Source organism: Nerophis ophidion, linkage group LG24 (genome assembly GCF_033978795.1).
Source record: "Nerophis ophidion isolate RoL-2023_Sa linkage group LG24, RoL_Noph_v1.0, whole genome shotgun sequence".
In the NCBI taxonomy this organism is placed as follows: domain Eukaryota; kingdom Metazoa; phylum Chordata; class Actinopteri; order Syngnathiformes; family Syngnathidae; genus Nerophis; species Nerophis ophidion.
Genome location: NC_084634.1, coordinates 36691456 through 36718117, shown reverse-complemented (window position 1 = coordinate 36718117; position 26662 = coordinate 36691456). Strand labels below are relative to the sequence as shown.

Genomic DNA, 26662 nt, shown 5'->3' with positions numbered 1-26662 from the left:
TAAATTGAGCAAATTGGATATTTCTGGCAATTTATTTAAGTGTGTATCAAACTGGTAGCCCTTCGCATTAATCAGTACCCAAGAAGTAGCTCTTGCTTTCAAAAAGGTTGGTGACCCCTGACTTCCACGTCCAGCATCTTGTAGATGTCATGTCTTCACGTAGAAGCGAGCATTCAGGATCATTCTCAGACGCGCAATAACAAAAAAACAAAAAAAAAAGACTTCATTCATTTTTTAAGCAAGTGGACCCCTGTTGGGCTTGATCTGGGTTAGAGGCCACTAGAGAGACAGCAGCTCGGGCTCATTCTGTCTCTCTCTCTCTTTCTCCTTCTCTCTCTCTCTTGTCATACATTGCTGTTCAAAGTGCTGTGGGGGGGAGAAACACACATTAATTTCTTATGTGGCGCGCTGGTTTGGTTTTCATGCTCACGTGCCAACGCAATTTGGACTTCTTTCCACTGAGAGCAGGATATAAATTCGATTTTTTGTTTACTGTCATAACTAGGGCTGGGCGATATGGCCTTTTTTTTAAAGGCCTACTGAAATGAGATTTTTATATTTAAACGGGGATAGCAGGTCCATTCTATGTGTCATACTTGATCATTTTGCGATATTGCCATATTTTTGCTGAAAGGATTTAGTAGAGAACATCCACGATAAAGTTCGCAACTTTTGGTCGCTAATAAAAAATCCTTGCCTGTACCGGAAGTAGCAGACGATGTGCGCGTGACGTCACGGGTTGTGGAGCTCCTCACATCTGAACATTGTTTACAATCATGGCCACCAGCAGCGAGAGCGATTCGGACCGAGAGAGCGACGATTTCCCCATTAATTTCAATCAATCAATCAATCAATGTTTATTTATATAGCCCCAAATCACAAATGTCTCAAAGGACTGCACAAATCATTACGACTACAACATCTTCGGAAGAACCCACAAAAGGGCAAGGAAAACTCACACCCAGTGGGCAGGGAGAATTCACATCCAGTGGGACGCCAGTGACAATGCTGACTATGAGAAACCTTGGAGAGGACCTCAGATGTGGGCAACCCCCCCCTCTAAGGGACCGAAAGCAATGGATGTCGAGCGGGTCCAACATGATACTGTGAAAGTTCAATCCATAGTGGCTACAACACAGCCGCGAGAGTTTAGTTCAAGCGGATCCAAGACAGCAGCGAGAGTCCCGTCCATAGGAAACCATCTCAAGCGGAGGCGGATCAGCAGCGTAGAGATGTCCCCAACCGATACAGGCGAGCGGTCCATCCTGGGTCCCGACGAGCGGTCCATCCTGGGTCTCGACTCTGGACTGCCAGTACTTCATCCATGGTCATCGGACCGGACCGGGAAATAGGAGAAAGAAAAGAAGCGGCAGATCAACTGGTCTAAAAAGGAGGTCTATTTAAAGGCTAGAGTATACAGATGAGTTTTAAGGTGAGACTTAAATGCTTCTACTGAGGTAGCATCTCGAACTGTTACCGGGAGGGCATTCCAGAGTACTGGAGCCCGAACGGAAAACGCTCTATAGCCCGCAGACTTTTTTTGGGCTCTAGGAATCACTAATAAGCCGGAGTCTTTTGAACACAGATTTCTTGCCGGGACATACGGTACAATACAATCGGCAAGATAGGCTGGAGCTAGACCGTGTAGTATTTTATACGTAAGTAGTAAAACCTTAAAGTCACATCTTAAGTGCACAGGAAGCCAGTGCAGGTGAGCCAGTACAGGCGTAATGTGATCAAACTTTCTTGTTCTTGTCAAAAGTCTAGCAGCCGTTGTAGCGGTGTAGCGTGCAAGGACGGGAGTGGAAGAAGTGTCAAAAGATGACGCTAACTGTTTTAATGACATTCAGACTTTGCTTCAATCAATGGAAACAACAATACTGGAAATCTGTCCCCCCCGTTTGTGTACTTATGGAATAAGTACATCATCTAAAAAGATGATTCTTAGTTTTAATTCTAATAGGGTCTAATAAGCCCAAATAGCAAAGACAAATAAAAATTAAAGCTGCAAGCAGCGATGGACGGGACCGACTTTTGCTGGTGTTTCCTGCCTTTACCCATTCAACATATCTTTACCTGCACATTACCTACCTTCCCTGGATCCTGGAGTCAAACTGGTGCCACCTTCTTTCACCCAGTTAACATATCTTTACCCGTACAGTACCTACCTTCTCTGCATTGTGTGGTCACGCGGCCATCTTGAGACAGCAGCAGCGCAGAAGTTCTTTGAAGGCTCGTAAAATCAAAACCTGAGCAGTTAAAAAAACTCTTTGCGCAACTTTAAATGAAAAGGGTTCAATCTCTTTCCTGTGCGAGTTTGAAGCCGACACAACAAACGCGCTCAGAGGAGATAATGTTTGAAAAAAGGTGACGGGTTTTTACAAAACTTTTGTTTTGAAGGGGTAATTGCCCACTTCCTGGTTATTTTTGCTGAAGGGTGTAAACCAGGGGTGTCAAACTCAAATACAGAGTGGGCCAAACTTTTAAACGGAACAAAGTCGTGGGCCAAGGTTGAACAAATGAACCTTTTAATAGGGACCCAAAAAAGTTTTGCATTAAATATTGAACAAGCAAGGCTTATATAACTTTAGTGACATGCAAAATCCAGTTTCAAATAATAATAATAATAATTTAAAAAATATCAATGGCATATCAAATAAAATTTAAATAAAAATGTTATGCCTTTTTTTTCTATTTGCAATCTTCTGAGGTAAATATCACATTTTTTCTACAGGTTGATAATAAATTTGAAAATAAAATAACACTAATGAACGAACCAAACATTCAAGCTTTGAAGTAGCAAGAGAAAATGCATGAATAAAACGTGAATTATTGGTCAGTTTGCTGGAAGTTTCCCGGAAGAGTTAGCGCTGCAAGGGGTTCTGTGTATTTGTTCTGTTGTGTTACGGTGCGGATGTTCACCCGAAATGTGTTTGTCATTCTTGTTTGGTGTGGATTCACAGTGTGGCGCATATTTGTAACAGTGCTAAAGTTGTTTATACGGCCACCCTCAGTGTGACCTGTATGACTGTTGACCAAGTATGCCTTGCATTCACTTGTGCGTGTGTGTGTGTGTGTAAAAGCCACAAATATTATGTGACACGCTGTTAGTATGGAGGAAAAGAGGATGTGACGACAGGTTGTAGAGAACGCTAAAGGCAGTGCCTTAAATGCATGTCCCCAATATAGTTGTCCAGGTGGAAATCGGTAGAAATTCGGGAGAATGGTTGCCCCGGGAGATTTTCGAGAGGGGCACTGAACTTCGGGAGTCTACCGGGAAAATTAGTAGGAGGGTTTGCAAGTATGAGTATTAGCGGTGAATGCGGTGTTACAGCGGCACCGACGCTGTATAACACCGGCGGGCCAGCTCTAATGCTAAATTGATATTGCCTCAAGGGCCAAATTAAATTACATGGCAGGCCAGATTTGTCCCGCGGGCCAGAGTTTGACACCCATGATGTAACTGAATGAAATGTAGGTCTACGTGAGACCTACATAGAGGTTTTTGTTTCATGTCTCTCCGACATTCCTACCGGAAGTTACAAGCAGTTTTGTCTGTTTTCTTCGTAGGAGCAGTTTTGTCTGTGTTTTATTCCTAGGTGGTGCTAGAGCGCTATTTAGAGTTTGGGGTTTATATTTTTTTTTATTAGATCGCAATTTTCGCCAGTCCTGATGTGTGTGTCCAGTTTGGTGAGTTTTGAAGCATTTTAAGGGGGTCAAATTACAGCTCAACGAGGTAAAAATGACATTTTTTTAGGAACATTTTGTTTTGAAGGGGTTTTTGCCAACTTCCTGTTGATTTTTGCTGAATGAAGTCAATGTATGAAATCTAGGTCAGACCTACATAGAGGTTTTTGTTTCATGTCTCTACGACATTCCAAGCGGAAGTTACAAGCAGTTTTGTCGTTTTTTTTCCTAGGGGGCGCTAAAGCGCAATTTTGAGTTTTAGAGTTTGGTTTTTTTACTAGATGGCAATTTTTCGCCAGTCCTGATGTGTGTGTCAAATATGGTGAGTTTTGAAGCATGTTAAGGGGGTCAAATTACATCTTAAAGAGGTGGAGGTATAATAATAATAAAACCTTAGAAATACAATAGGGTCCTCGGTTTCTAAAAAAGCATGTAAACAAACAGTTTGGGGCTTGATTATAGGATGTCCTGTCCATAAAAAGGGTGCTGGGGGCGTCTGACTTTCCTCTCGTTCTGCCCCCGCCTCCCCGGCTAACGACTCTGCAAGATTCTATCTACTATCTCATCTAAAAGATTCAGGTGCTGGCGTGTGAAGAAGCGCTTACGTAACGAGGAGGATGCCGCTGTAAGGTTGAATGTAGGGCACAAGCACATATTGTAGTTGGCAGTCCCCCCATCCACCACACCACACCTCATGTGGGACTCTGTTTGGAGACCTAATGTGTAGATTAGTTACGAATAATAATTAGTCGCTGTCGTGCGGGTTCCATTGACCACCAAGGAAGGACATTCTTTGCGAGCAGGTGTAGACTTCTTTATTTTTGCAAATAAGAAAAGTCTTTCGCGGGTTGCTTTTCAGCCGTCCGTGCTCTCACTGCTCGCTCCTCCGTGTCGCTTTTCAGCCGTCCACGTCGCTTGGCTCTGCCTCTCGATGTCGCTCTCTTACTTCTTGCATGCGCTGCTGCTTGTGGTCTCTCTCGTCTCTCTCCTCCTTCTCCCCTTTTATACACCGAGAGGAGATACATGAATTGTGTCCAGATGCGCTTGCGGCGTCGCTCGCTCGCATTCGCCGCCTCCTCGCCGCCATCTCCGCAGTCGTGATCTTTTTTTCTTTTTCTTTATCCCTCCCTGCACCGTCCGTCCCCCCTGTAATTAGTCGGCCATGTTGACATGCTCGCTCGGGGGATTAGCACCAGGACCCTCTGACATTAATAAGGCTGATTCACTAATCCCGTGTATGCAAGTTGCAGCTTTATGCTCGCAGGCCGCCGCCGCTGTGAGGGGGATGAATGTTTTTTCCTGATTAAAAGCAGTCCCGGCCATATTTCCGCACATTTTCATTCATTTCACAGGCAAATCTGTTCAGATGACAGCAACGAAAAAAAAAAAAACCTCATCCTCAACAGCACAGCCGCTGCTTGTTTTGTGTGGCGCTCGCTCAGACGGGGTGAGGGAGGAGCGGCGGGCAAAGAGGGCAAAGCGGGCATATGGCACATTTGGGCCAAAGATTTGAGGCGCATGTTGGCCAAAGTGATTGCCAGCGTAATCTTTTTGGGAAAAGCTGCCAGCCAGCACACAAACAACAAAATCACTCGCTTAAAAAGGCAGACCTCCACCGAAGCCACCGCAATCTTCTGGAAAATGACTTTGTTCTCCCACTCTCATGTCCACACTCATGTCCACACTCATGTCCACTTTCATGTCCACTTTCATGTCCACACTCATGTCCACTTTCATGTCCACACTCATGTCCACACTCATGTCCACTCTCATGTCCACACTCATGTCCACACTGATGTATCCACTCTCATGTCCACTCTCATGTCCACACTGATGTATCCACTCTCATGTCCACTCTCATGTCCACACTCATGTATCCACTCTCATGTCCACTCTCATGTCCACACTCATGTATCCACTCTCATGTCCACTCTCATGTCCACACTCATGTCCACTTTCATGTCCACTCTCATGTCCACACTCATGTCCACTTTCATGTCCACTCTCATGTCCACACTCATGTCCACACTCATGTCCACTTTCATGTCCACACTCATGTCCACACTCATGTCCACTCTCAAGTCCACACTCATGTCCACTCTCATGTCCACTCTCATGTCCACACTCATGTCCACACTGATGTATCCACTCTCATGTCCACACTGATGTATCCACTCTCATGTCCACTCTCATGTCCACACTGATGTATCCACTCTCATGTCCACTCTCATGTCCACACTCATGTCCACACTGATGTATCCACTCTCATGTCCACACTCATGTCCACTCATGTTAAGTTAAAGATAAAGTCACACACACACTTGGTGTGGCGAAATTATTCTCTGCACTTGTCCACACTCATGTCCACTCTCATGTCACCTTTAAAAAAAATCATTTCCACTCATATCCACACTCATGTCCACTCTCATGTCCACTCCCATGTCCACACTCATGTCGACTCTCATGTCCGTACTAATGTTCACACTCATGTCCACGCTCATGCCACCTTTAAAAAAATCATGTCCACACTCATGTCCACTCTGATGTCCACACTCATGTCCGTTCTCATGTTCACACTCATGTCCACTATCATGTCCACTCTAATGTCCACTCGCTTGTCCACACTCATGTCCACTAGCTTGTCCACTATCATGTCCACTCGCTTGTACACACTCATGTCCACTCGCTTGTCCACACTCATGTCCACTCCCATGTCCACTAGCTTGTCCACACTCATGTCCACTCTAATGTCCCCTTTAAAAAAATCATGTCCACACTCATGTGTGCTCTCATGTCCACACTCATGTCCACTCTCATGTCCACTAGCTTGTCCACACTCATGTCCACACTCATGTCCACTCGCTTGTCCACACTCATGTCCACACTCATGTCCACTCTCATGTCCACTCGCTTGTCCACACTCATGTCCACTCCCATGTCCACTAGCTTGTCCACACTCATGTCCACTCTAATGTCCCCTTTAAAAAAATCATGTCCACACTCATGTGTGCTCTCATGTCCACACTCATGTCCACTCTCATGTCCACTAGCTTGTCCACACTCATGTCCACACTCATGTCCACTCGCTTGTCCACACTCATGTCCACACTCATGTCCACTCTCATGTCCACTAGCTTGTCCACACTCATGTCCACACTCATGTCCACACTCATGTCCACTCGCTTGTCCACACTCATGTCCACTCTCATGTCCACTAGCTTGTCCACTCTCATGTCCACTCTCATGTCCACTCGCTTGTCCACACTCATGTCCACACTCATGTCCACTCTCATGTCCTCTTTAAAAAAATCATGTCCTGTCCACTCTCATATCCACTCTTATGTCCACACTCATGTCCACTCTCATGTTCACACTCATGTACACTCTCATGTCCCCTTTAAAAAAATCATGTCCACTCTCATGTCCCGTTTAAAAAAAATCATCTCCACTCTTATGTCCACTCTCATGTCCCTTTATAAAATCATGTCCACACTCATATCCACTCACTCATGTCCACTCATGTCCCCTTTTAAAAAAATGTCTACACTCATGTCCACTCACTAATGTCCACTCTTATGTCCACTCTCATGTCCCGTTTAAAAAAAAATCATGTCCACACTCATGTCCTCTCTCATGTCCACTCTAATTTCGACTCTTATGTCCACACTCATGTCCACTCTAATATCCACTCTTATGTCCACACTCATGTCCACTCTAATATCCACTCTTATGTCCACACTCATGTCTGCTCTCATGTCCACTCTCACATCCACTCTAATATCCACTCTCATGTCCCCTTTAAAAAAACAATGTCCACTCACTCATGTCCACTCTCATGTCCACACTCCTGTCCACTCTCATGTCCGTACTATTGTCCACTCTTATGTCCACTCTCATGTCCCCTTTAAAAAAAATAATGTCCACTCACTCATGTCCACTCTCATGTCCCCTTTAAAAAAATCATGTCCACTCTAATGTGTCCACTCTCATGTGTCCGCTCTGCCCGCAGGTCCAAGCGGAAGGTCCTCGGTCGCAAGGAGTCGGAGGAGGAGAAGTCCCGTTCTGGGGGTCAGTCTCAGTCCCCCCCGATGACGCCCACCAACGTGTCCCCGGCGTCGCCGCTGTGCCGCCAGCCGGGCTCCATCCAGCGCCACCTGCGCAAGTCCACCACCAGCAGCGACACCTTCAAGGCTCTCCTCCTCAAGAAGGGCAGCCGCTCGGAGAGCAGCTTCAGGATGTCCGCCACCGAGATGCTGCGCTCCACGGACCCCCGCTCCCAGCGCTCCCGCTCCGAGTCCGCCTTGGATTCCCCGTCCTCGCCCCAGAGCCCCTGCGCCTCCCCCGGCCGCAGCAAGAGGGCGGCGGACGAGTGGCACCGCTACGAGGCCCCGGCTCTGTCTTCGCCGCCGTCCTGCGCCTTCCCCATGGGCGGCAGCAAGTACGGACGCTCGCGCACGCCGCCCTCGGCCGCCAGCAGCAAGTACAACGCCCGCTGTCGCATCCTCAGCAGCCCCATGACCGTCATCTGCGAGCGCGAGGGCGAGACGGCGGAGAGCGAGTACGGCGACGCGGCAGAAAGCCTCAACGCCTCCAACGGCACTTTATCAGAGCAGCGATAAGAGAAGCAAACATCCAGGTTACCAGGAGGCGGAGTCAGCAGCAGACCCCGCCCCTTTAGGCCGACCCGGGCAAAGACTTCCTGTTGGGAGGTTTTGGGGCCTCGACACTCTTCATTTTTATTACTTTCAAACCGGACTTGTTTTTCCATCGCCGTTCTCCCTGTCAACTCTCAATGATGACATCTATTAAACAAGACAAGAAGCAAGGAATTAAAAAGAGACATCAGCTGTAAATGTTCCACGGTGCACACTTCTCCGCTTTGTTTTCAAAGAATGTTTGACCCAAAGCAAGTCTGTCTGGAGGAAGTCTTTGTTTCCCCACCTGCTCGTCTCCCAGCGGTCGCCGTGGTTACCAAAGAGCCAAACAGCCCAACTTAAAAAACTGGACGCCACACGAGAGTTTGTCCAAGCCGTTTCTTAATGATCTCTATGACCTTCAAAGTTTATCCTAATACAGTTTTTATATTTGTTGTGTATGTAAATAAATAGAAAAGGAATGTTTTAAGTGACATGTTGCCCGTTTTATGGATCTATTTGCTTACTTAGTGTTTAATCTTCCCCTAAAAACCATCAAACTAAAACGGCAAAAAAATGCAGCAAAACAACAAAAAACTGGTATCCAATATATCAATTATAGTAATATTCTAATATCTAAATGGTATTTGTGTATTAGGGTTGTATGGTATTAGTATAGTACCGCGATACTAATGAATCATATTCGCTACCATACCGCCTCTAAAAAGTACTGGAATACCCAAATTTGTGTAAAGTATCAAACAACAGGAGAATGTGATGTGATGGACTCAAGCCGTCATCTTGCGGGTTCAATGGACCACCAAGGAAGGACATGATTTTGAGCAGGTTTGACTTGCTTTCTTTTTCAACACCAGCTTGTCTGCGGTCGGGTGGATTTTCCGCTGCGTATCCCGTCTCCCTCTGCTGCTCGCTCTGCCGTCTGCTTTTCAGCAGCACGTACCTCCATCCGACTCTTGCGCTCTGTCTCCGTCGTCGTATGCTTTTCTCTCTCCGCACCATCACCAGTCCCTTTCTCTCCTCCTTCTCCCCTTTTATACATCGAGAGGAGATATGTTAATCGTGTCCAGGTGAGCGATTCACACACCTGATCTCGTTTGTGGCGTCGCTCCCGGCACGCCCCGCCTCGCCGTTCGCTCGCCATCCCCGCCTCCTCGCCGCCATCTTGGGCCGGGCTCCAGCGTGCCCTGCCTGTCTGTCGGACCGTCGGCTCCGCCTCTCCACAGTGATTATTACATTTTAACAGAAGTATAGATAGAACATTTTAAAAGACTAAGTAAGCAGATATTAAATATAAATTAACAATTCATTTTTACAGTTTGTCCCTCATAATGCTGACAAAATAATAGGTGTATAAATGACACAATATGTTACTGCATATGTCAGCAGACTAAATTAGGAGCCTTTGTTTGTTTACTTACTACTAAAAGACAAGTTGTCTGGTATGTTCACTATTTTATTTAAGGGGGGACACAGGATGAAGTGCTGGCTGTCCAGAGTTGGGACCCGGGGTGGACCGCTCACCTGTGCATCAGTTGTGGACATCTCTGCGCTGCTGACCTGTCTCCGTTCGGGATGGTCTCCTGCTGGCCCCACTATGGACTGGACTCTCACTATTATGTTGGATCCACTATGGACTGGACTCTCACTATTATGTTAGATCCACTATGGACTGGACTCTCACCATTATGTTAAATCCACTACGGGCGGGACTCTCACTATTATGTAAGATCCACTGTGGACTGGACTCTCACTATTATGTTAGATCCACTATGGACTGGATTCTCACTATTATGTTAGATCCACTTTGGACTGGACTCTCACTATTATGTTAGATCCACTATGGACTGGACTCTCACTATTATGTTAGATCCACTATGGACCGGACTCTCACTATTATGTTAGATCCACTATGGACTGGACTCTCACTATTATGTTAGATCCACGATGGACTGGACTCTCACTATTATGTTAGATCCACTATGGACTGGACTCTCACTATTATGTTAGATCCACTATGGACTGGACTCTCACTATTATGTTAGATCCACTATGGACTGGACTCTCACTATTATGTTAGATCCACTATGGACTGGACTCTCACTATTATGTTAGATCCACTATGGACTGGACTCTCACTATTATGTTAGATCCACTATGGACTGGACTCTCACTATTATGTTAGATCCACAATGGACTGGACTCTCACTATTATGTTAGATCCACTATGGACTGGACTCTCACTATTATGTTGGATCCACTATGGACTGGACTCTCACTATTATTTTAGATCCACTATGGACCGGACTCTCACTATTATGTTGGATCCACTATGGACCGGACTCTCACTATTATGTTGGATCCACTATGGACCGGACTCTCACTATTATGTTGGATCCACTATGGACCGGACTCTCACTATTATGTTAGATCCACTATGGACCGGACTCTCACTATTATGTTAGATCCACTATGGACCGGACTCTCACTATTATGTTAGATCCACTATGGACTGGACTCTCACTATTATATTAGATCTCCTATGGACTGGACTCTCACTATTATGTTAGATCCACTATGGACTGGACTCTCACACTGTTATATTAGATCCACTATGGACTGGACACCCACTATTATGTTAGATCCACCATAGACTGATCTCTCACTATTATGTTAGATCCACTATGGACTGGACTCTCACTATTATGTTAAATCCACTATGGACTGGACTCTCACACTATTATGTTAGATCCACTATGGACTGGACTCTCACTATTATGTTAGATCCACTATGGACTGGACTCTCACTATTATGTTAAATCCACTATGGACTGGACTCTCACACTATTATGTTAAATCCACTTTGGACTGGACTCACTATTATGTGATCCACTATGGACTGGACTCCCACTCTTATGTTAGATCCACTATGGACTGGACTCTCACTATTATGTTGGATCCACTATGGACTGGACTTTCACAATATTATGCTAGACCCGCTTGACATCCATTGTATCTGGTCTCCCCTAGAGGGGGGGTTACCCACATCTGCAGTCCTCTCCAAGGTTTCTCATAATCATTCACATTGACATTCCACTGAGTTCTGAGTTTTTTTCTTGGCCTTATGTGGGATCTGAACCGAGGATGTCGTTGTGGCTTTGGCAGCCCTTTGAGACACTTGTGATTCAGGGCTATATGAATAAACATTGATTGATGGATTGATGTGGTCAGTGATCATATCAAAACATTATATTTTATGACATAATTACAGTTAGACATTAAAAGAAGGTATTTGTGGTAATAGTTGTTGTACGTAATGAAGCCGCTTGATGGCGCGCTAGGACTATGTGTGCGGCTGACTGCTCTAGTAAATGTATAGATAGAGTGAAGAAGAAGAAACCAGCGGGTGTCCGTCATTAATATTAGTCAATAATTCAGTGACATATCCGGCATGTTTTCACGGGATAATGTCACTTTTTCTCACTGTGGCTGGACTTTAGGCCCCGGAGATACTTAATACATTTGTTGTTTGCTGACGGCGACGGTAGGAACGCATTTGACATATTTGAAAATGTAACTTTTGAACGATACTTGTTTCGCTCACGCTTACAGCTAGCATTGACACTTGTGGGACTGAGTTAAAACTAATATATATATGTATATTTATTTTTACTCCGTTACATCTACTTGAGTAACTTTTGGGATAAAGTGTACTTCCAAGTAAGGCTGGGCGATATGAACTTTTTTTAATATCTCGATATACAATATATACCGTATTTCCTTGAATTGCCGCCCGGGCGCTAATTAATTTAAAACCTCTTCTCACTCCTGCGCTTACCAAAGGCATGCGGTAAAAGTAAGCATGTGGTAATTATTTTATAACTGGGGTCAGCAACCTTTTTGAAACGAAGAGCTACTTCTTGGGTACTGATTAATGCGAAGGGCTACCAGTTTGATACACACTTAAATAAATTGCCAGAAATAGCCAATTTGCTCAATTTACCATTAATTCTATGTTGTTATTAATAATTAATTATGTTTATCTCTGTGGAAATGCTGATCATCTTAATGATTTCTAACAATAAATATATATTTTTGATGACATGTTTTAAATAGGTTAAAATCCAATCTGCACTTTGTTGGAATATATAACAAATTGGACCAAGCTATATTTCTAACAAAGACAAATCATTATTTCTTCTAGATTTTCCAGAACCAATTTTTTTAAAAGAAATTCAAAATATTTTGAAATAAGATTTAAATTTGATTCTACAGATTTTCTAGATTTGCCAGAATAATTATTTTGAATTTTAATCATAATAAGTTTGAAGAAATATTTCACAAATATTCTTGGTCGAAAAAACAGAAGCTAAAATGAAGAATTTAATTGAAATTAATGTATTATTCTTTACAATTAAAAAAAAATACTTGAACATTGATTTATATTTTCAGGAAAGAAGAGGAAGGAATTTAAAAGGTAAAAAATGGATTGAACTTTCACAGTATCATGTTAGACCCGCTCGACATCCATTGCTTTCGGTCCCCTGGGGGGGGGGGGGGCGCGCGTTGCCCACATATGCGGTCCTCTCCAAGGTTTCTCATAGTCATCATTGTCACCGACGTCCCACTGGGTGTGAGTTTTCCTTGCCCTTCTGTGGGCCTGAGCAAGGATGTCATAGTGGTTTGTGTTGTGGTTTGTGCAGCCCTTTGAGACACTAGTGATTTAGGGCTATATAAATAATCATTGTTTGATTGAGTGATAAAAAGGTATGTGTGTTTAAAAATCCTTAAATTATTTTTAAGGTTGTATTTTTTCTCTAAAATTGTCTTTCGGGAAGTTATAAGAAGCAAAGTGAAAAAAAAAAAGAATTTATTTAAACAAGTGAAGACCAAGTCTTTAAAATATTTTCTTGGATTTTCAAATTCTATTTGAATTTTGTCTCTCTTAGAATTAAAAATATCGAGCGAAGCGAGACCAGCTTGCTAGTAAATAAATACAATTTAAAAAAATAGAGGCAGCTCACTGGTAAGTGCTGCTATTTGAGCTATTTTTAGAACAGGCCAGCGGGCGACTCATCTGGTCCTTACGGGCTACCTGGTGCCCGCGGGCACCGCGTTGGTGACCCCTGTTTTAAAACCTCTTCTCACTCCGCCGCTTACCAAAGGTATGCAGTAAAAATTTGAGTGTGATGTAAGCTTGGACCTTAAATCCTACTGAATAGCTCTTAAAGGCCTACTGAAATGAAATGTTCTTATTTAAACGGGGATAGCAGGTCCATTCTATGTGTCATACTTGATCATTTCACGATATTGCCATATTTTTGCTGAAAGGATTTAGTAGAGAACATCGACAAAGTTCGCAACTTTTTGTGCTAACAGAAAAGCCTTGCCTTTACCGGAAGTCGCAGACGATGACTTCACATGTTGATGGCTCCCCACATATTCACATTGTTTTTAATAGGAGCCTCCAACAAAAACAGCTATTCGGACCGAGAAAACGACAATTTACCATAAATTTGAGCGAGGATGAAAGATTCGTGTTTGATATTGATAGCGATGGACTAGAAAGAAAGAAAAAAAAAAAAGTTTAAAAATTTTTTAAAACTCTATTGCATTGGGACGGATTCAGATGTTTGTAGACACATTTACTAGGATAATTCTGGGAAAGCCCTTATCTTTCTATTGTGTTGCTAGTGTTTTAGTGAGTTTAACAGTACCTGATAGTCGGAGGGGTGTGTCCACGTGTGTGTTGACGCCAATGTCTCAGGGAAGTCGACGGCAGCTTTATGGGCGGCACAAGCTCAGCTGATCTCCGGTAAGAGGCGACTTTTTACCTCAATTTTCTCACCGAAACCTGCTGGTTGACATGTAGTCGGGATCCATGTTCGCTGTGATCCATAGTAAAGTTTCACCTCCGTGAATTTTAAACAAGTGTGTTTGTGTGGCTAAAGGCTAAAGCTTCCCACTTCCATCTTTCTACTATGACTTCTCCATTATTAATTGAACAAATTGCAAAAGATTCAGCAACACAGTTACCAAAATACTGTGTAATTATGCCGTTAAAGCAGACGACTTTTAGCTGTGTGTGTGCGCAGCGCTAATATTTCCTAACAGCCCGTGACAACACGCGTACACGTCATCATTACGCGACGTTTTTTAGAAGAAACTCCCGGGAAATTTAAAATTGCAGTTTAGTAAACTAAAAAGGCCGTATTGGCATGTGTTGCAATGTTAATATTTCATCATTGATATATAAACTATCAGACTGCGTGGTCGCTAGTAGTGGCTTTCAGTAGGCCTTTAATCTTATTCCCTTTATGCGATTTCAAATTACCAGTATTGAAATCAGCCTCCTCTATTTTGCAAATGATGACAGGGGAAGTGTCACTCGTGACGTCAGGAGTTTGACCAGGCGGTAATGCTAAGCACGCGCTAATCATTTTGCGAAGTGAGTTTGACCCGGCAGTAATTCAAGGCAGGCGCATACTATATGCCCTGCGGCAATTCAAGGAAATACGGTATTTCCATATTTTGCCTTAGCCTTGAATGAACACTTGACACATATAATCACAGCAGTATCATGATTCTATGTGTCTACATTAAAACATTCTTCTTCATACTGCATTAATATATGCTACTTTTAAACTTTCATGCAGAGAGGGAAATCACAACTAAAAGTGTATTTATGAAACAGTTATTAAGCAGTGGCACAAACATTCATGTCATTTCCAAAACAGAAAGTGCAAGATTGTCAGAGACATTTTAAAACAAGCAATAAGTGCGTGTTGGTGCATGATGTCACTAAGATGACATATCAGAACACTAAATTAAAGGCCTACTGAAATGAGATTTTCTTATTTAAACGGGGATAGCAGGTCCATTCAAATGTCCATCAAACTTCCCAAAAAAGGACTCAAAATTGCCCACTTGAACATCTGTAGTCTGAAAAACAAGACAATTGAGTTAGGTAAAATAATGTTTGATAATGATCTACATATAGTAGCAATTTCTGAAACTCATTTGGATGATTCAATTGACAATACTGAAATATTTATACAAGGTTACAATATAATTAGACTTGATAGAGACAGATACGGGGGAGGAGTAGCCTTTTATGTACAAGACCACATTCCAATGAAGCAAAGAGGAGATCTCAACTTGACAGATGTAGAGGCAATCTGGATCCAGGTTCACTTGCCACATCTAAAGCCATTACTAATCTGCTGCTGCTATAGACCACCTTCCTCTGATGCAGCACATCTTGAAAAAATATGTGCAATGCTTCAGAATGTTTCTGACACAAACAGAGAAATGTATTTCTTAGGAGACTTAAATATTGACTGGCTCTCAAAAAACTGCCCTATGAAAAGAAAGCTTGATGCCACTGCCACTGTATGTAACCTAGCTCAAATGATACATCTACCAACCAGAATAAATATGAACAATTCTGGTGTATTGTCTTCAACTTGCATTGATCATATTTTTACTAATTCAGTAAATAAATGCTCAAAGGTTGTTTCAGTGCCAATTGGATTTAGTGATCATAACATGATTGCAATGGCAAGAAAAGTGAAAGTCCCCAAAGTTGGACCCACAATTATATACAAGAGACTCTACAAACATTTCAGTGATAATGCCTTTATTGAAGATGTACGTAACATACAGTGGGACAGTGTATTTGAGTCAAAGCATACTGAAGCAGCTCTGCATGAAGTAATTTTCTTCTGTCTGTGATAAGCATGCACCCATCAAGAAAATCACCGTCAGATCTGTCAAAGCCCCTTGGCTTGACTCTGACCTGAGACACTTGATGAAAGATAGAGATAAATGGAAAAGAGTTGCTGTAGATTCAGGTAGCTCAGAGGACTGGCTAGCATATCGCTCTTTAAGAAACAAAGTGACCAAATTAAATAAACAGAAAAAAAGGGTGTAAATAAATACTACCAATCTAGAATTGAAGAAGTTAAACATGATGGCAAAAAACTTTGGAGTACTCTCAAATCATGGGTAGAGATAAAATGGGAAAAACACCAGCATTTATAGAATCAGGTGAAGGATTTATCAACAAGCCCAAAGAAATTGCTAATTACTTCAAAAATTATTTCATAAGTAAAGTTGATACTATAAGAAATGGCATGCTGCCTGTAAGTTGGGGACATCTCTACGCTGCTGATCCGCTTGAGATGGTTTCCTGTGGACGGGACTCTCGCTGCTGTCTTGGATCCGCTTGAACTGAACTCTCGCGGCTGTGTTGCAGCCACTATGGATTGAACTTTCACAGTATCATGTTAGACCCGCTCGACATCCATTGCTTTCGGTCCCCTAGAGAGGGGGGGTTGCCCACATCTGAGGTCCTCTCCAAGGTTTCTCATAGTCAGCATTGTCACTGGCGTCCCACTGGATGTGAATTCTCCCTGCCCACTGGGTGTGAGTTTTCCTTGCCCTTTTGTGGGTTCTTCCGAGGATGTTGTAGTCGTAATGATTTGTGCAGTCCTTTGAGACATTTGTGATTTGGGGCTATATAAATAAACATTGATTGATTGATTGATTGAAGTGGTATTCTATCTGAGTCACTTATTAAAAATGATATCATGCAGGACAAAGAATGTACATTTGAATTCTCAGTCACCAATGTATTGGAAATTGAGAATCTATTGTCTGAATTGAAATCTGACAAACCTTGTGGTCATGATAATATAGATAGTAGACTTTTAAAGTTGTCAGCTGGAATAATAGCCAGTCCGATATGCTATATTTTTGACTTAAGTTTTAAAGAAGGAATCTATCCTCAAGTATGGAAGGTCGCAAGAGTGACTCCTCTACCAAAAAATAGGAAAGAAGCATTCACTGGATTAAATAGTAGGCCCATTAGCATTTTACCAGTATTAGGAAAATTAATGGAAACAATTATATTTAAGCAAATTCAAAAGTATTTCTCTATAAATAACATTCATTCAGACTTTCAACATGCATATAAAAGTGGCTATTCAACATGCACAGCTCTCACACAATTAACAGATGACTGGCTAAAACAAATTGACAGTAAATTATTAGTTGGCACAGTGCTACTAGATTTTTGTGCAGCTTTTGATATTATTGACCACAAACTACTACTTATAAAACTGTCTGCTTATGGTTTTAAACTCTCAGCGATTAACTGGATGAAAAGCTACCTAGTCAACAGACAGCAAGGTGTCATGTTCAATGGAACCCTTTCAAATATTAAAACATCATATTGTGGTATTCCACATGGAAGTTGCCTGGGACCTTTATTATACTCAATATTTGTAAATGATATGTCATGTATTTTAAAGAATAGTTGCTGTGCAATTTACGCAGATGACACAACAATATATGCACATGCAGATAATTGCACCGACCTGAGCACTATACTACAAGATGAGGTCATGCGGATTTCAAAATGGGTTACAGAAAATAAGATGAAACTTAATATTTCCAAAACAAAATGCTTTTGCCCCACGCCAGACGATGGACCCCCTGCTGTTTTTCTTGGGAATGAATTGTTCTTTCATTTGTTATCAGATTGGCACCTTCTCTCTCTCGTATTACCTCTCGCACGGCTCCGCTAGCATCACAGCTACCTCTCTGCTCCGCGAGGGCGTATACGTATGTGACGTATGTAAGAAGGTGTGCTTGGTGTCTGTGAGAAGCAGAGACAAGAAAGAGTGAGAAGAGCCTGTAGTGTAATGCCCGCAGCTAAAAGCAACTGCGTGAGAACGTTTACTCCGATATCACCACATAGTCATTTCCTATATCGCACAGAGACTAACCCGCAATATATCGAGTATATCGCCCAGCCCTATTTCCTAGAGTAGTTTTAATGCAACATACTTTTAACTTTGAGTAGACTAGAATATATATTTATTGTAATTGTACAAAGAAATTATAAGCCAAACCAATTTAGTGCAAATTAATAATAACACATAAAAACATAGATAAATACATAAAAATACCCAGAACGGGTTATTTGCAGCTTGCTACGGGGTCGTTCTCCCAGGAAGGCAGACGGACTACTCGGGACATGGCATTTAGGTAAAAACGTGATTTAATTTTAACTAAAAAAATACACAAACAAAAATCGCTCACAGCGGAGGCACAACTTGGGCTAAAGAACAAAGCTAACGCATAAACAGACTAAGAACGTAAATCAAACAAAACTTACTTGGCATGGCATGAAGCACGAAACTATGGCAAGGCATGAAACAAGTCAGCACAGGGCGACTGACTGGCAAAGACGAGCTTAAATACTGCCTCTGATTAGTGTTCGGGAAGCAGGTGAGCGGGCGTTTTGTCCACCTGAGACAGGTGGACAAAATGAGTAACCAAGGAAACCAGACAAGGGGAGTGGAAAAAAACAGGAACTTAAAGAGTCCAAAGGACAAACAGCACATGGCCAAACAAAAACATGATCAACAGATATGAAATTTTATTTATTATTGGTTAGCTTTAGAATAACAATCAATCAATCAATCAATGTTTATTTATATAGCCCCAAATCACAAATGTCTCAAAGGACTGCACAAATCATTACGACTACAACATCCTCGGAAGAACCCACAAAAGGGCAAGGAAAACTCACACCCAGTGGGCAGGGAGAATTCACATCCAGTGGGACGCCAGTGACAAAGCTGACTATGAGAAACCTTGGAGAGGACCTCAGATGGGGACCAAAAGCAATGGATGTCAAGCGGGTCTAACATGATACTGTGGAAGTTCAATCCATAGTGGCTCCAACACAGCCGCGAGAGTTCAGTTCAAAGCGGATCCAAGACCGCAGCGAGAGTCCCGTCCACAGGAGACCATCTCAAGCGGAGGCGGATCAGCAGCGTAGAGATGTCCCCCATCGATACAGGCGAGCGGTCCATCCTGGGTCTCGACTCAGTGTTATTATTAAAAAGAATAAGAGACTTATTATACTCTAAAAATGTTGGTCTTACTTAAAAATGCACGCATCTAGTTTTATTCAGTTTTGAAAAATATGATATGGCTCTCATGGAAATACATTTTGAAATATTTGGCTATCATGGCTCTCTCAGCCAAAAAGGTTCCCGACCCCTGTTTTATCCTATCTTGAAGAAACACTACTGTTAGTCCACTCCATTTATCTACATTCAGCTCTCTACTCGCTACTGATGTTTATCGATCTGTTGATGCTTAATGCACCCTTTTTTTGTTTTGGTTCGTCAGGCAGACCTTCAAAGTAGGATCTATCACATGCCTGCGTTTCACCAATCAAATGCAGTCACTGGTGAGGTTTGACTCCGTTTCAACCAATCAAACAAGAGCCAGGCGGTCACATGATTTACTGCACATAAAGTTTCAGCGGCAAACAACAACAATTGCAGATAGGACGACGAACCGGAAGAGGAAGAACAGCCCTGGCCTCACGTACAAGCCATGTTCACGCTTCCGACATTTCAGCTGACATGAAGTCCACACAAGTAAGTAACGTTGGGAGATATTTTGTCTGTCACCGTAGGCTCTAGGCCGGGGGTGTCCAAAGTGCGGCGCAGGGGCCATTTGGGGCCCGCGGGTCATTTTTTAACGGGCCCACGGCACATTTCAAGAATACAATTGAAAAAAATTAAAAACATAAAAAGTGGTATAAAAGAGCAAACAGGTGAAATGTAACAATAAATTGTTGCAATGCTTACTCTTATAACACAAAGGTGCCATGCAGGCTGTTTCTTTCTTTAAAAAATAATAATGAATCAAAATCAATGTCATTTTGAATTATTGACCTATATAAGGCTCCGATTACATCATATTGAATATTCCACTTTGAAATATTTTTTGGGGGAAAATGTTGCATATTTCGTGTTTCGCCATATAAAAACTGAGGTGTTTTTTTTATTTTAAGAATGGCCTGAAACAAACAAACAAAACCTAAACAAATATAAAACTTAAAATTGACGGATGGATTGGAAGTTGATCTGAAGATTATTGTGCTAAAAGTAAACAGTAAAAAAAATGTATAGTTTATTTTTACCACTTTAATGAGTAGGACACTTTTGGATCCCCAATTATCTCAGTGTGATTTGATTTTAAGTGTCCTGGCTCAAATAATAATAATGAATCAAAATCCAAAATTAAGGCTGCAATTATTATATAATCTCAAATATTCCACCTAAAAAGTTATTGGTTGAAAATATTGCATATTTTGTGTTTTTTCCATTTTTTCTCCTAATGTTGATCTAGAGATTTAAAACTGGAATAATAATAAAGATACACTATGATCATAGTATGGCACACTACACTTTGATCATATTATAGTCCACTATGATCATAGTATAGCACACTATGATCATAGTATAGCACACTACATTTGATGCTACACTTTGATCATAGTATAGTACACTTTAAACATGTTATAGCACACTATGATCATAGTATAGCACACTACATTTGATACTACATTTTGATCATAGTATAGTACACCATGATCATAGTATAGCACACTACATTTGATACTACATTTTGATCATAGTATAGTACACCATGATCATAGTATAGCACACTACATTTTATACTACACTTTGATCATAGTATAGCACACTATGATCATAGTATAGTACACCATGATCATAGTATAGCACACTACATTTTATACTACACTTTGATCATAGTATAGCACACTATGATCATAGTATAGTACACCATGATCATAGTATAGCACACTACATTTTATACTACACTTTGATCATAGTATAGCACACTATGATCATAGTACAGCAAACTACACTTTTATTATAGTATAGTACACTATGATCATAGTATAGCACACTTCATTTGATCCTACACTTTTATCGTAGTATAGCACACATTTGATACGACACTTTGATCATACAATACTATAATCATAGTATTGTACCCTATGATCATAGTATAGCACAATATGATCATAGTATAGCACACTACATTTGATACTACACTTTGATAATAGTATAGCACACTACATTAGATACTACACATTGATCATGTTATAATACACTATGATCATAGTATAGCACACTACTTTTGATATTACACTTTGATCATAGTAAAGTACACTACACTTTGATCATAGTATATTACACTATGATCATATTATAGCACATTAGGTTTGATACTACACTTTGATCATAATATTGCACACTATGATCATAGTATAGCACACTACACTTTGATCATAGTATAGTACACTATGATCATAGTATAGCACACTACATTTAATACTCTACTTTGATCATAGTATAGTACACTACATTTAATACTCTACTTTGATCATAGTATAGTACACTATGATCATAGTATAGCACACTACACTTTGATCATAGTATAGTACACTATGATCATAGTATAGCACACTACATTTAATACTCTGATCATAGTATAGTACACTACATTTAATACTCTACTTTGATCATAGTATAGTACACTATGATCATAGTATAGCACACTACACTTTGATCATAGTATAGTACACTATGATCATAGTAAAGCACACTACACTTTGATCATAGAATAGGACACCACATTTGATACTACACTTTGATCATAGTATAGTACACTCTGATCATAGTATAGCACACTACACTTTGATCATAGTATAGTACACTATGATCATAGTATAGCACACTACATTTAATACTCTACTTTGATCATAGTATAGTACACTATGATCATAGTATAGCACACTACACTTTGATCATAGTATAGTACACTATGATCATAGTAAAGCACACTACACTTTGATCATAGAATAGGACACCACATTTGATATTAAACTTTGATCATAGTATAGTACACTTCGATCATAGTATATCACAGTACATTTGATGCTACACTTTGATCATGATATTGCACACTACATAGTATTGCACACTATGATCATAGTATAGCACACTACATTTGATATTACACTTTGGTCATAGTATAGGCGTGGCGCAGTGGAAGAGTGGCTGTGCGCAACCTGAGGGTCCCTGGTTCAAATCCCACCTAGTACCAACCTCGTCACGTCCGTTGTGTCCTGAGCAAGACACTTCACCCTTGCTCCTGATGGGTGCTGGTTGGCGCCTTGCATGGCAGCTCCCTCCGTCAGTGTGTGAATGTGTGTGTGAATGGGTAAATGTGGAAGTAGTGTCAAAGCGCTTTGAGTACCTTGAAGGTAGAAAAGCGCTATACAAGTACAACCCATTTATTTATTTAGTATAGTACACTATGATCAAATTTCAGCACACTACATTATATACTACACTTTGATTATAGTATAGTACAATATGATCAAATTTCAGCACACTACACTTGATATTACACTTTGATCATATTATAGCACATTTCTTTTGATATTACACTTTCATCATAGTATAGTACACTATGATCATAGTATAGTACACTACACTTTGATGCTACACTTTGATCATAGTATAGCACAGTATGATAATAGTATAGAACACTATACTTTGATCATAGTATAGCACACTACATTTGATTCTATACTTTGATCATATTATAGTCCACTATGATCATAGTATAGTACACTACATTTGATACTACACTTTGATCATAGTATAGTAAACTATGATCATAGTATAGCTCACTACATTTTATACTACAATTTGATTATTGTATAGCACACTTTGGTCATAATATAGCACACTACATTTGATACTACACTTTGATCATAGTATAGCACACTATGATCATAGTATAGCATACTACACTTTGATCATAGTACACTATGATTATAGTATAGCACACTGATAGTAGAGCACACTACATTTGATACTACACTTTGATCATAGTATAGCAAACTACCTTATGATCATAGTATAGCACACTGATGTTAGTATAGCACACTACATTTGGTACTACACTTTGATCATAGTATAGCACACTACACTATGATCATAGTATAGCACACTATAATCATAGTATAGCACACCACATTTGATACTACACTTTTATCATACTATAGCACATTGCACTTTGATCATATTATAGTCCACTATGATCATAGTATAGCACTTTACATTTTGATCATAGTATAGTACACTACATTTGATACTACACTTCTATCATAGTATAGCACACTATGATCATAGTATAGCATATTACACTTTGATCATACTATAGCACATTGCACTTTGATCATAGTATAGCACACCATGATCATAGTATAGCACACTACACTTTGATCATATTGCACACTATGATCATATTATAGCACACTACAATTTGATCATATTATAGTCCACTATGATCATAGTATAGCACACTGTGATCATAGTATAGCACACTACTTTTGATAGTAGACTTCGATCATAGTATAGCACACTATGATCATATTATAGCACACAACATTTGATACTACACTTTTATCATAGTATAGGACACTACACTTTAATTATAATATTGCACACTATGATCATATTATAGCACACCACACTTTGATCATATTATAGTCCACTATGATCATATTATAGCACACTACACGTTGATCATAGTATAATACACTATGATCATAGTAATTTGATACTACACTATGATAATGGTATAGCACACTATAATGATAGTATAGCACACTACACTTTAATCATAGTATAGCACACTACATTTGATACTACACCCTGATCATAGTATAGTACACTATAATCCTATTATAGCATACTATGTTTGATACTACACTTTGATCATATTATAGTCCACTATGATCATAGTATTGCACACTACATTTGATACTACACTTTGATCATATTATTGTACATTACATGTACATATTATTGTACATGCACGGCCGGGATGGCGTGGCGCAGTGGGAGAGTTGCCGTGCGCAACCTGAGGGTCACTGGTTCAAATCCCCACCTAGTACCAACCTCGTCACGTCCGTTGTGTCCTGAGCAAGACACTTCACCCTTGCTCCTGATGGGTGCTGGTTGGCGCCTTGCATGGCAGCTCCCTCCATCAGTGTGTTAATGTGTGTGTGAATGGGTAAATGTGGAAGTAGTGTCAAAGCACTTTGAGTACCTTGAAGGTAGAAAAGCGCTATACAAGTACAACCCATTTATCATTTATGATCATAGTATAGCACACTACACTTTGATCATAGTATAGTACACTATGATCAAATTTCAGCAAACTACATTATATACTACACTTTGATCGAAGTATAGCACACTACTGTTTGATCATATTATAGTCCACTATGATCATAGTATAGCACAATACATTTGATATTACATTATGATCATAGTATAGTACACTTTAATGATAGTATTGCACACTACACTATGATCATTGTATGGCACACTACAATTTGATAGTACACTTTGATCATAGCACACTATGATGATATTATAGCAAACTACATTTGATACTACACTTTGATCATATTATAGTCCACTGTGATCATAGTATAGCACACTACACTTTGGTCATAGTATAGTACAATATGATCAAATTATATACTACACTTTGATTATAGTATAGCACACTACACTTGATACACTTTGATCATATTATAGCACATTTCTTTTGATATTACACTTTGATCATAGTATAGTACACTATGATCATAGTATAGTACACTACACTTTGATCATATAGTACACTATGATTATAGTATAGAACACTACACTTTGATGATAGTATAGCACACTACATTTGATTCTACACTTTGATTACAGTATAGTACACTATGATAGTATAGGACACTACATTTGATACTACACTTTGATCATAGTATAGTAAACTATGATCATAGTATAGCTCACTACATTTTGATTATAGTATAGCACACTTTGATCATAGTATTGCACACTACATTTGATACTACACTATGATCATACTTTGATCATAGTGTAGTACACTATGATCATAGTATAGCACACTACATTTGATGCTACACTTTTATCATAGTATAGCACACTACACTTTGATCATAGTATAGTGTGCCATACTATGATCAAAGTGTAGTGTGCTATACTATGATCATAGTGTGCTATAACATGTTTAAAGTGTACTATACAATGATCAAAGTATAGCATCAAATGTAGTGTGCTATACTATGATTATAGTGTGCTATAACATGTTTAAAGTGTACTATACTATGATCAAAGTATAGTTTGCTATACTATGATTATAGTATAGTACACTTTAAACATGTTATAGCACACTTTGATCATAGTATAGCACACTACACTTTGTGATCATAGTATAGTACACTTTAAACATGTTATAGCACACTATGGTCATAGTATAGCACACTACACTTTGATCATAGTATAGTACACTTTAAACATGTTATAGCACACTTTGATCATAGTATAGCACACTACATTTGATGCTACACTTTGATCATAGTATAGTGTGCCATACTATGATCAAAGTGTAGTGTGCTATACTATGATCATAGTGTGCTATAACATGTTTAAAGTGTACTATACAATGATCAAAGTATAGCATCAAATGTAGTGTGCTATACTATGATTATAGTGTGCTATAACATGTTTAAAGTGTACTATACTATGATCAAAGTATAGTTTGCTATACTATGATTATAGTATAGTACACTTTAAACATGTTATAGCACACTTTGATCATAGTATAGCACACTACACTTTGATCATAGTATAGTACACTTTAAACATGTTATAGCACACTATGGTCATAGTATAGTACACTTTAAACATGTTATAGCACACTACACTTTGATCAAAGTGTAGTGTGCTATACTATGGTTATAGTATAGCACAGTACACTTTGATCATAGTATAGTACACTTTAAACATGTTATAGCACACTTTGATCATAGTATAGCACACTACACTTTGATCATAGTATAGCACACTACATTTGATGCTACACTTTGATCATAGTATAGTACACTTTAAACATGTTATAGCACACTATGATCATAGTATAGCACACTACACTTTGATCAAAGTGTAGTGTGCTATACTATGATCAAAGTGTACTGTGCTATACTATGGTTATAGTATAGCACACTACACTTTGATCATAGTATAGAACACTTTAAACATGTTATAGCACACTATGATCATAGTATAGCACACTACACTTTGATCATAGTATAGTACACTTTAAACATGTTATAGCACACTATAATCATAGTATAGCACACTACACTTTAATCAAAGTGTAGTGTGCTATACTATGATCAAAGTGTAGTGTGCTATACTATGGTTATAGTATAGCACACTACACTTTGATCATAGTATAGCACACTAGATTTGATGCTACACTTTGATCATAGTATAGCACACTACACTTTAATCAAAGTGTAGTGTGCTATACTATGGTTA

At 40.1% G+C, this 26662-nt stretch overlaps 1 protein-coding gene and 1 long non-coding RNA gene across 8 annotated transcripts in view; both read left to right on the top strand.

Annotated features, from left to right (window-relative positions):
• Positions 1 to 8815, top strand: part of nhsl1b (NHS-like 1b) — a 285255-nt gene extending 276440 nt beyond the window's left edge. For all 7 annotated transcript variants that reach the window (XM_061885717.1, XM_061885714.1, XM_061885711.1 and 4 more), the window contains one exon: positions 7697 to 8815. In XM_061885717.1, the coding sequence (XP_061741701.1) occupies positions 7697 to 8306 (610 nt within the window). In that variant the 3' untranslated portion in view covers positions 8307 to 8815. The remainder of the gene's footprint in view (positions 1 to 7696) is intronic.
• Positions 8816 to 10719: 1904 nt separating this feature from the next.
• LOC133541976 (uncharacterized) overlaps positions 10720 to 26662 on the top strand; it is a 26592-nt gene continuing 10649 nt past the window's right edge. Inside the window, exons 1-3 of the long non-coding RNA XR_009804023.1 lie at positions 10720 to 11883; positions 19548 to 19608; positions 19678 to 19801. This is a non-coding gene — a long non-coding RNA (uncharacterized LOC133541976). The remainder of the gene's footprint in view (positions 11884 to 19547; positions 19609 to 19677; positions 19802 to 26662) is intronic.